This window comes from Mustela lutreola, chromosome 1, assembly GCF_030435805.1.
Source record: "Mustela lutreola isolate mMusLut2 chromosome 1, mMusLut2.pri, whole genome shotgun sequence".
Classification (NCBI taxonomy): Eukaryota; Metazoa; Chordata; class Mammalia; order Carnivora; family Mustelidae; genus Mustela; species Mustela lutreola.
In genome coordinates this window covers 7866265-7878171 of record NC_081290.1, presented here as the reverse complement: position 1 = coordinate 7878171, position 11907 = coordinate 7866265, and the positions used below count along the sequence as shown (strand labels likewise).

At 42.4% G+C, this 11907-nt stretch overlaps 1 protein-coding gene across 1 annotated transcript; it reads left to right on the top strand.

Annotated features, from left to right (window-relative positions):
• Positions 1 to 828: 828 nt before the first annotated feature.
• On the top strand, positions 829 to 1671 carry LOC131820775 (acyl-coenzyme A thioesterase 1-like). The gene has a single exon (XM_059156496.1). The coding sequence runs from the start codon at positions 829 to 831 to the stop codon at positions 1669 to 1671; it is 843 nt and encodes a 280-aa protein (XP_059012479.1).
• The last annotated feature ends 10236 nt before the right edge of the window (positions 1672 to 11907 follow it).

Sequence of the window (11907 nt, the reverse complement as noted above, 5' to 3'; positions counted from 1 at the left end):
AGACAATATAAGCAGTAAATAATTAGCATTGGACTAGAACACAAAGCATAAAATCAATATTCATAAATCCATACTAACATAAATAAATGCTAAAAGGAAAGAAGGAAGGAAGAGAAAGGGGGAAAAAATCTCCCATGCAGAAGAATTTCAAACAATTTGACATTCTACCCTCTAGTTGATGGAGCATAATTTCCCAGTCTTTATGTGTGGAATACACATAGTAACTTCCTTCTACAAAATACATCATGAAAAAGGTAGGGAAAAAAAAAAAAGAGAGTCCCTTTACTGTGGAGAAAGCTGACAAACACTACCTAGGCCAGATGATCAAGGTCAACATCAAGACTGATAATTCAGGTTGATAGTATGTATCCTTGACATGATATAATAAAAATGTCTGTATACTTCCGTGGTTGTCTTCCTAATAACCCACAATCACAGTCTAATCATGAGAAAAACAATGGACATATCCCAACAAAGGGACATTTCACAAAATACTCCTTGAAGTATTCCAGGTCAACAACAAGGAAAGGCTGAAAAACTATCCCAAACAAGAGGAGCCTAAGAAACTGTGAGGACAAAATATAGTGTGGTATCCTGGATGGGAACCTGGCAAAAACTAAGGAAATCTGAATAAAGTATGGTCTTTGGTTAATAAGAACATTTTAATATTGGTTCATTAATTTTAACAACTATACCATGCTAACATAAGACGTTAATAATAAAAGAAACTGAGTGTGAGTGCATGAGAATTCTCTGGACTATTTTTGCAATTTCCTTATGAATCTGTTTTGTTCTAAGAAATAAAGTTTATTTTAAAAAGTGACTTAAATGCAGCCAGTGCGCGTGGGCCGGTTGCACGCCACACTCTTTCTGCCCCCAGAACCAGGACCCTTTCCTGGGATTGTGGACATTTATGGAGTTGGAAGTGACCTTCTGGAACATCGAGCTAGTCTGCTGGCTGGCAAGGGTTTTGCTGTGATGGCTCTGGCTTATCATAACTATGAAGACCTCCCCAAAGGCCTGGAGATCCTCCACCTGGAGTACTTTGAAGAAGCTGTCAACTATCTGCTGGATCACCCTCAGGTAAAGGGTCCAGGAGTCAGGCTGCTTGGCAGCTCCAAAGGAGGTGACCTCTGCCTCTCTATGGTGTCGTTCCTGAAGGGCATCACCGCCACGGTCTTAGTCAATGGCTCCGTGGCCAATGTCGGGGGAGCCTTACACTACAAAGATGAGATCTTGCCCCCTCTGGGCTTAGACCCAAATCGAGTAAGGCTGACCAAAGATGGCTTGGCAGACATTGTGGATGTCCTGAACAGCCCTTTGGAAGGAGCTGACCAGAAGAGTTTCATTCCCGTAGACAAAGCTGAGAGTGCCTTCCTGTTCCTTGTAGGTCAGGATGACCACAACTGGAAGAGTGAATTCTATGCTAATGAGGCCTCTAAGCGCTTGCAGGCCCATGGTAGGAAGAAGCCCGAGATCATCTGTTACCCTGAGACAGGACACTACATTGAGCCTCCTTACTTCCCCCTGTGCTGGGCTTCCCTACACACCTTGGTGGGTGGCCCTGTCATCTGGGGTGGGGAGCCCAGGGCTCATGCCATGGCCCAGGTGGATGCTTGGAAGCTGCTTCCACAAACACTTGGTGGGGAAAAGTTAGGGGGACTCTCCTGAAAATATAGCCCACTATATGAAGGTTAGGAGAGTGAGACTAACATACGCTAGCAGCAACAGCTAAAGACAGTTCACCTGGGGTGCCTGGGTGGCTCAGTGGGTTAAAGTTTTGGCTCGGGTCGTAATCCCAGAGTCCTGGAATTGAGCCCCACATCGGGCTCTCTGCTCGGCGGGGAGCCTGCTTCCCTTCCTCTCTCTCTGCTTGCCTCTCTGCCTACTTGTGATCTCCCAAGAACCCTTGCTTCAAGCAAGACCAAATTAAGGGACATTCTGCAAAATACCTAACCACAATACTCACAACTGTCAAGGTCATTAAAAACAAAAAGTCTGAGAAACTGTCAGAGCCAAGAAGAGCCTAAGGAGACCTGACTAACTGTAATATGATATCCTAGATGGGATCCTTGAACAGAAAAAGGACAATGGGGGAAACTAAGGAAACAGGACGGAATATGGAATTTAGTTAATACTAATATATCAGTATTGGCTCATTAGTTGTGACAAATGTGCCATACTAATATAAGATACTAACAAAAGGGGAAAGTGGGTGCTGGGTATACAGAAACTGTAATTTTGCAACTTCTCTGTAAACTGAAAACTATTTTAAAATAAAAGGTTTGGGGCATCAAAAAAAAAAAGTGACTTAAATGAATCAGACTCTAAATGCAGAGACATTTTAAGAATAGTTTAATTAATTAATTTTTGCCTTATTCTTAAAGAGCTCCTTCAGTAGGAACAAAGTAAGGATTTTATATTAGAAGGTAAGAAAGAAGCTTCTGAACAACAATAATACCTCCTCAACCTAAAAAGCAGGAAAGGATAATAAATTGAAAAAAATCAGATAAAAGTACGTCCTTTATATTAGACACCATATTGTAAGTGCATTTAAAATTAGCTATGCATAACATTTATTCCCTTGACATTTGTCTTCCAAAGAGTTCACCGTGTTTGAGTGTCAATTAAAAAATGATTCATGTGAAATTTTTATTAAACCAAATTTACTGTGAAATTACTGCCCAGATAATACTTTATTCCAATTTTATTGAGTTCCTTCTTAATCACTGAGCCTTTTAGTTAGAGCTCTCAAGTATAGCAAATGCCTTAGAAAGCTGATTTTTAAGTTGCGATTACAATCCCCTAATGGAATCTCAGATCATTTTCCTTCGCTCAGATATGGCGCACAGTAGGCACCTGGTGAAAGACTGAATGGACAAAATTGCTTTCATCATTTCATTTGGCAATTTCATTCTTCTCTTTGTCCATTTCATGCACTGATGTTTATCAACATCAACCCAAGGAAGTTGGGGATGGATTAATTTATTAAATATTTGGTGCAGACCAAGTGTATACAAGGTGCTAGGAATGCCTTTCCAGCCAGACATAGAGGCAGCCCCTGTCCTTTCTGGTGGGAGAGATAGAAACTTTGTGTCAAATAGCGACATAAAGACACCTGAACAAGATTATGGTCACCACGACAAAGGTTAACACACAGCTTATTACAAGTCTATATACAAGAAAGCTCAGCCTACAGGGACCTCAGGGAAGATGACCAGAAGAAGCAACACTGATATTGAGACTTAGAGAAAGGAGAAGGTAAGTGGTAGAAGGAGAATATTATGAGGGGAAGGAACGTTTCTCCCTGGGAATAGTAGGGCTTTGGGTAATTCCGTTGGGCTTAAGCTCTGTATCTACTTCCTTCTCTGCCCAGTGGGGACAGTAGTAGTGCCTGTGTCATAGACTTCGAATGAGCAATGAGCACTTTATTTATAAAGTGCTTAGCCCAGTACCTAGGACATTAGTAAGTGCTTAATAAATATTTTCTGGTGACCGTAACAGCCCAGAGCCACACTTCCCAAGTTTGAATCCTGGCTTGGCCACTTAACTAGCTGTGTGACCTTGGACAGGACCTTCCCTTCCTGTCCTTCTGTTTGTTTATCATGATACTACTATGTACCTGCCTGTAGGGTTGTTGGAGGATCCCATGAGTTCTTATGTGAAGCATGACACAATTCTTGGTACAGAATATGGTACATGTACTAAGCTACATGAATGTTAGCTTCTATTAGGAATAAAGAAATCTCACAGCAGTCCAAAGAGGCATTTAAGAAATTATTTTATGGCTTTTAGAGAGATTGAGACTCAAAAAAAGGTAAGTACAGGCCAAGGTTTACTTAGCTAACCAATTTCATGAACAAACTCAAGCACACAATTTTTTATTTTAACCTCACTCCATGAGGCCTCCCCAAGCCTGAGCAAAAAATCGCCTTTTTGGAATCTCAAGGAAGAATGCTTGACATAATAATATGACTATTGGTAATAATGTCCCTTGGTTCTTTCCAAATCCACAAAGATGCATTTCCTGACAAGTGTCTGAGCCGTGAAGAAACAGATGGGAATTCTCGTCCCTCTGAATGACTTGTGTCAGGATATTTTAACGATAGCACTAATGAAAGTATCCTTATTAACAGAAAATACAGTCTCAGATTTGAATCCGAGCAGTAAGATGTGCGGAGGAAAAACACTTTGACCCCCTCTTCACCTCTTAAAGACAGACAAGAGCTTTTCTAGTCAAAAAATTAGTTGTCACAATCGCCCTATGGAATATGAATCTGCAGGGTCGAAATGCTGCTGGGAAAACACCAGCGCCCAGAGGGGACGCGCACACCCCAGGTCTGTCTGATTCCAAATCCCCTGGCCTGTTGGTCACGCCACTCCCGCCAAAACGTGCAGCCACCAGAGGTCATTTGCCATCGCTCTTTGATGAGAAAGGGGGCAAAGAGGTATAGGAGTGACTGGTGGAAGATGCTAAAATCTCAGGAACTTATTAGGGATGCCTTTAGTATTCATTTAGTCTATCTCGGAAAGGGACCTGTGTGGTTTATGTTTTCATAGATCGAACAATTTCAGATCTGGGGGAGAAAAAGTCACTGAGGCCAAACAAATCCTTAATATTCAGCCTTATCTTTCTATTCTCTTTTGGCTCGGTTTCCATGACAACTCATATTTATTGGGCAATTCTGTGTGTATTCGCTGAAGGCAGGTGATTGCTTTTGCTCAGCCCAGGGGTTGGGGAAGGCAATCTAGAGAGAGGTCTTTTAGGAGAATGTATCTTGTTTTATTTTGTGGGAACTCTCAGGCTAAATTCTTTAAAAATGACTTGAATAAATTTCTTAAAACTTTGTGGTAGATTATCTGAAAGATGAATTAAACTAAAACCAAATCAATTATAAGTGGAGGAGGAGGAGGAGGGAGAGAGATGAGAGGGGTGGGGAAGGGAAGGAGGAAGGGAATAAACACAAGCATGGTGTGTGGACTTCCTCTGATAACACCGGCTCAATTATTTCTTATTATTATTATTTTATTTATGTATTTGAGAGAGAGAGAGAAAGCACGAGCAGGGGGAGAAACGGGAAGTGGCAAGGGGAGAGGCAGGCTCCCTGCTGCGTGGAAAGTTCCATGTGGGACTCGAACCCGGGATCCTGAGATCATGACCTGAGCTGAAGGCAAACAATTAACCTGACTGAGCCACCCAGGTGCCCCAACACCAGGTCCATTCTGGCCAGTTTCATGCTTGCCTTCATACTCCCTGGGCATTTTGCCAACATCCACACCTCTTTCATCTTTCTGCATTTGGATTTCTGCTCCTGTCGCTGCAGCAAAGCAGAAGAGAGAGGCTGGATGACTTAATAGGGAAGCCAGGTGCTGACACGGCCACGGCCACTGGACAACAGGGCCACGGATTTAGAAACACTACCTTCCCCTTCCTTGGAGCTTCCAAATCTCTGCTTCTTGGCCCGAGGGCTTTCTCTATCCTAAGCGAGGGTTTCTCTACTTCTCTGCCCAAAAGTACAGAGGATGTAATGCCATTTCCAGAGGGGACCTTCTGTCAGTGGAGGACCACTGACTGTGGATAAGAGATTCTATCTTGACCCAAATCCTGGTGGAACCCTTCTGAGGGGCATTCTATGGCGTTCTTCAAATGGACACAAGTAGGGTTAAGCTCAGTTGTCTACAGCAATAATTCCCTCACTGACATGCCATTCTGGAGCTTCTCTCAATTCCTGCCTCAGCTGCCTCACTTCTGCACTTGTGTATCCTGAAGCTAGTTCCCAAGTAGACAGGTGCTCCCAAGCTCTCCTGTGAAAGTCTGCTTTTAGGTGAGTTGGACCTAAGGTGCTCAGGTATCCCCTTCTTGGAATCAATGTATCTGGGAAGTAATAGCACTAATTTAAATTATTATTAGTATTCATAATTAAAGCAAAAGGAAGTTGAAGCTCTTTCTTTGGTTCCATCAGAGAAATAGAACCTCCCCCGGGGTTTCACACAGAGAGTTTCACTGTAGGGAATTAGAGGCCTACACAGCCATCGAAAGAGCTGGGGAGTCAGAGGTCAGAAAAGCTATGACTAGAAGCATGTGATTCCCAAGAATACACCTGAAAAACTATGCAAAGCTTATATCTGTCATCTAGCCAGACATTGGCTTACAACCGCCACCAGAGAAAGGCAGCTTTTCTTTTCTTGCACCTTGCAAATCTTGTGCGGGTCGGAAGAGTCTCATCTGGGACTGTAAGAAGAGAGGGCTCCTGGAAAACAGGATCCCAGGTCTCTGGCCTGCAATGCAGAGGGGAGTGTAGAAAAGGAGGGGGGAAAGCTGAGATTACAGCAGAAAAATCCAGCACACACAGGTAGAACACCCCGCAAGCCCCACCTCGGGCAGGGCCAGATAAACACTGACCAATTCTTGCTCTTCATTTTTTCTTTCCCAGACTCCACGAGGATCACCCCATCTCTTATCATTTGATATCATCTAATCATGCAGAGAGGTGCCATGTCAACCAGTTACCTCAGAGGCTTCTGTAACAAGAAGCCTGTACTAAACCTACATACCCCATTGCCTTGACTTATCTGATGCCCCAAGCTGGGCTTGCAGCCAAGTATTGATAAAGCATCTTAGCCTTTACAAAGCCTCTTCTGGAATCAGCAATCATGTTCACCACCTTACCCCACAATGGCCTCCATGACCACTAATACTTGAACCCAGGTCATGTTCCCAGATTCTTTATTTGAGTCCGAACACTGTGTTGAGTATACAGTTGGGTGAAGACCCTCAGTCATCTACTAAGAGCTGACTCTTCCAAACGTTACTCTGAATGGGTTCCCCGCATGTGGGTTGGAAAGGCAACTTCCTATATCGTGTAGAGTAGAGATTATTGCTCTGACTGCTTGAAACATGACTTTTTCTTAGCTTTATCCCAGTGGCAAACGTTGCCACTGGTCACCCACTCCTGATTATGCCCTCTCTCTTTCCCCTTGGGTTTCTTTACAATGCACTTTCTTTGTTCTCCTCCAATCTCTGGTCACCTGCCTCAGAGTTCAGCCTCTGAGACCAGCAGAACACACAGGACAGGAGGATGCCCCCCAGACAACATGGGCAACCTTCCAAAACAATCCAAGGACCCACATGAGGCTGAAGTCCTGTTCCTCACCACCTGCCCACCATCTAAGTAAGAGAAACAGGAGGAGATAGAGGGCCTCTGAGAGCCTGATCTTTGTATTCTGAGGGGCCCAGGAAATTTCTGGATGGAGCTCCTTACCTTACTCATCTGGGCTAAATTTAAACCAGATTGGACATTTAATTAGTTTGTTTTCTCACTTACTAGCATATAAGCATTCAGGAGAGAAAAACTAATTAGTAATGAACCAAATTAATTTATTGGATTTTTTTTTTCCTACACAACCAATCTGGAGCGTGAGTAGCATTTTTTTTCTACTAAAACACTCAAATTTGCATTTCTTTTCAAGGATTTCATAGCACCTTGGAGAGCTAAGACTGCCACTCCACATTCATAGCTTCAGAAATACCAATCACTTGTGATTTTACATCTTGGCAAAATCTGTAAGTTCAATCCTTGTGTATAATTTATATATTGCACCCACTAGCAAGACACTTTAGCTGAGATGTCCGGTAAACAATCTGAAACTCAGTGAATGCACGGCAGAGCCTGTCTTCTCTCCCTAACCTCAGCACTGGTCTCACTTTGCCCTTGCAATCGTGAGCGGGGCATTTCCACAGCCCAATCTCCCTTGCTCTCTCTTGCTCACAGAATCAAAGGCACCTCTGTCTCCTCTCTCTCTCTCTCATTGGTCCCCAACTGCTTCTAAGGCCAGATCTAATGCCAAGTAGATCTCTCTATCCCCTTGTTGACATTATTACAGCACCCCAAGCTACTGGACATCAACATGCAGGATTCTCTTTATGACCCCAGCATCTTCAGTCCGTCTCCAACACTCTTGGATGATACCTCCTGAACCTATTATTTCATGATGGTTTTCTCCTGCTTCAGGCTCGTCTTTTTCTTGACATGGACTTGCTTTGAACTTCGGGTCTACTTTATTTGCTAGCTCCTCTACAAAGATGTTCCCAGAGTCCTCAATCTATTTTTTTTTAAACGGAAGCTGCCATCTCAACTGCTTTTTCCCCCAAGCCTCCACCCCTGCCCGCTCCTTCTCCTCGATCCAGATTTCAACTAATCACATCAAGAGCCACCCCATCATTGTTGTGGAGCTCTCAGTCCTCTGCCTCTTCCTACGCTCACATCCCCCAATTCAAAGATCACGAGATCATGTTGATTCTCTTACCAAAATGCCCTCAGCCTTAATATTTATACCTCCCCAATCCAGCTCCTGTCATTTCTCCTGTCCTTCTGTTCTCAGCTTTCCAGTGTACCCTTGACGATGCCTGCAGAATCATCTTCCTAAATGACATATCTTACCTTGTCACTTGCTTGCCCAGAATGTGTTATCCTTCCTGTCCAGCAAAGTTCACAAATTCTTAGCATGTCATGGAAGGTGCAGTATTATCTTGTACTGTCCCTACCCAACAGCCTCCTCTTTAGGTGTACTCCCCTCAACACCCCATGCTCCACTCTCCCACGCTAGGGTTGTCAGACTTAGCAAGTAAATACAAAATGCCCACATTGATAGCATGTTCGGAAATCCTTACACAAAAATGTTATTTTTTTTGGTTACCTGAAATTCAGATTTGTCTTTCGCTTATACCTCAACATTGTCCCATACAGCCTTCTCCAAATGCGCCCCCACTCACAAACCTGTGGGATCTTGTCATAACGGTTGTTCTCCTCAAGTGGAATTCTTTGCTCAACTCTCTCACTTACTGAATTTCCATCCAATCTAGAGCTCTCTAACCCATAGAGGACATCCAGCTCTTCTCCTTCCTGGGGCATAGACCTCATCTGCAGTGAGTTAAACGCAAGACCTCCCTCTCCTTTCCCCTAAAGTGCTATTTTTTTTAAAAGATTTATTTATTTATTTGAGAGAAAGAGAGAGTGTGTGTGCATATGCATGCAGAGTAGAGGGGATGGGCAGAGGGAGAGAGAATCTTAAGCAGACCCCTTGCTGAGCACAGATTCTGATTCTGGGCTCGATCTCACCACCCTGAGATCACCATAAAGTGCTCTCTTTATTAAAGAGAGAAAGCTTTGTGATGTAACTCGAGTAATACATGTGGAAGACAGAAGGGCTTGTCTAGCATAACAATGCCAAGTTGTTCATTTTCAAAAATAGTGTAAAAATTTCATATTAAAAGGAACTCATTTCTTTGGGAGGGGCATGATAGAGAACAAATTCTCTTAGTGGCAAGGTTTGTTTATTTAGATACTTAATAAGGAAATATTGGAAATCCTCCCTCTCTCTCCACCTTACCTAAGGAGAGGGTAGGAAAGAGCCAGCCAACCCTGGGACAAAGCCCATCCTTTCTTATGAAAAAACACAGACATTTTATGGCTAAGCTTCTAAGCTTGTGAGACCCCAGAAGGACCTGAGGAGACTGAGATCTGATCAAGGAGGAACAGAATCCAGGGGAAGTAGAAAAGAAGCCCTTAAGTACTGGAAAACTTCTGAAGTCCTGGGATGGCCCTGAATGAGGCCAACTTCCTCCCTACCAGTTCTTAGCTTGAACAGTCTGAGGACAACTGCCAAAATCTCTTCAGCGATGGAATGGGTCTGCAATATAGTACACATTTGCTTTCAGGCAAAGTAGGCAAGTGTCCCACTCTCCTGGTCACAGGCTGGCCAGCCATCTCTTCAAGGTGGGCTGCTGAGCTTACTCGGAGCATCTCCGTACAGGCAGTGACCCAGCCAGAAAAGGGTTAGTTTGGTCTCAGCTTGAACTTTCCTTTAGAAATGTCTTCTTGCCTACACTTGCTACCACATCCCACTCAACCTTGCAGGCCGAGATAAAGGTCATCTTTCCTGAGTCTTCCCTAACCACTATAATCCCTAGTACAAACTACAAAGATATTCTTTGTACATGTAAAATTCTTATCCTCTCTACTAGAGAACAAAATTCATGGGGACATGGACTAAGTCTAGTCCAGTCACCCTTTACCCTGAGCACTTGTCACTATGCTATGCATATAGTCAATGTTGACTATTCCGAATGAATGAATTTATTCTGATTTTTCTTATAGCTACTTGTGTGTAAGTCTTTTCTCCTACTTGAAAAATATGCTCTCTTTTGTTCTGTGTGTGTGCCCATCGTCAGCTTTTGGTAATATTTAATTAATTGAATTAGGATCTGAAGGTTAGTTTACAAAAATGATGAGTTTGATTTTAAACACATAACTGATGTCACAGGAGGTGATGATATTACCATGAAAAAAAAAAAAATACAAGATGCTGGGGTGCCTGGGTGGCTCAGTGGTTAAAGCCTCTGCCTTCCGCTCAGGTCATGATCTCAGGGTCCTGGGATCGAGTCCCGCTGAGCAGAGATCCTGTCTCCTCCTCCTCTCTATCTCTCTCTACCTGCCTCTCTGCCTACTTGTGATCTGTCAAATAAATTAAAGAAAAAAATCTTTAAAAAAAATATAAGATGCTGCTGTATAAGTATAATGTTCAATGTACTGGAAAAGCTTATAACACTGAAACCTCCTCTATGGTTTCTACAAAATGCTATTTCTTACTTCTCATGAAGGTAAACATCTGCCTAGCCCATGCCTGAATTGTCCCAAATTTTGGATTGGTGAGGTTTAAACTGATGAAGTTCCATTGAATTCAAGAGACTTAGGCAATGTGGAATTAATTTTAGTTATCAAAAAGAAATCTTAAATTTACATCAGTTTGTACAAACTTTACTAATTATAAAAGATTTAGAAACAGCCATATACTTCCCAGGCTGTTTATCTCTTCATATCGTTCATATCTTTTGTGGTTTGAAAGATTATTTTGGCCCCACTAAATTAAATACTCTCCACTAAGATCACGATATGCCTATGTTAAGTTTGTGTGCATGCCATATCACTCAATCTTCATGTGTTTACTCAAAGTCCTTTTCTCCATTTTCAGATATTTTAACTTAAGGAAAAATAACTAAGGCTAGTAAACTTGGCTGAAGTCTGAGTTTTAAAAACAAACAAATAAACAAATCAGCTAGTTGCTACAGAATCTTCTCATTTGTCTTCTGGTTCGGTTGTTTACTTTTTAAAATGTTTCAAAGATTTGTCAACCATAGTCTTAGTAATCATTTATTTAGCCAGTGGGTAGAGTCTAGAACAACATGTTTCTGTCTCTTTCCGTTTGAAATAGGCAATTTCATTGTACTTTTCTTTCAAGATCTGAGATACCAAGGTTAAGAGGCAGGTGACAAGGATTTACCGGTAGTATGATTTGGCAGGAAACTCTAGCTTCCTGAGCCTTAGGTTTGTCATCAAGGAAATGGGTATAATAATTATTACTGTGCAAACACACTGTGAACAGCAGTCCTGAGAGGCTACACCCAGTCCCCGACCCAAGTTATTTTTACAACTTCCAGTGATGGCAGTATGTGAGGAATGAAGTCCAACTCCCTCTCCAAAAATAATGGACTTATCTCAGCACCATTTAAAAGTATTAGACCTTGAAGTATTTTCACCAGCATTGTAATAATTCTTCTTTAATTTTTCTCATTGGGTACTTTCAAGGAGGGAGAGAGAAAGAATCTAGGGAGAGAAACAAGGCAGTTTCATAGGGCCAGTCCCTGAGTTGGAATTCTTCACCCTAACGACTCATGGCTCATTCAGACAAGAGTAGAAAGATACACCTTTCCAGAGGGATTGTGAATCCTGAAAAATATAGAAGACTTCAGTGTATCAAGGCAGTGACTTAACTTCAGAAAAAGTCTTCCTTGTCTTCCGTAACAGTATTTTGAGAACATCATCACCATAGTCACTACTATTATTGATC

Excerpts from the sequence above, each read along its gene's own strand:
- LOC131820775 (XM_059156496.1), top strand. The coding sequence starts at position 829 with ATGCAGCCAGTGCGCGTGGGCCGGTTGCACGCCACACTCTTTCTGCCC.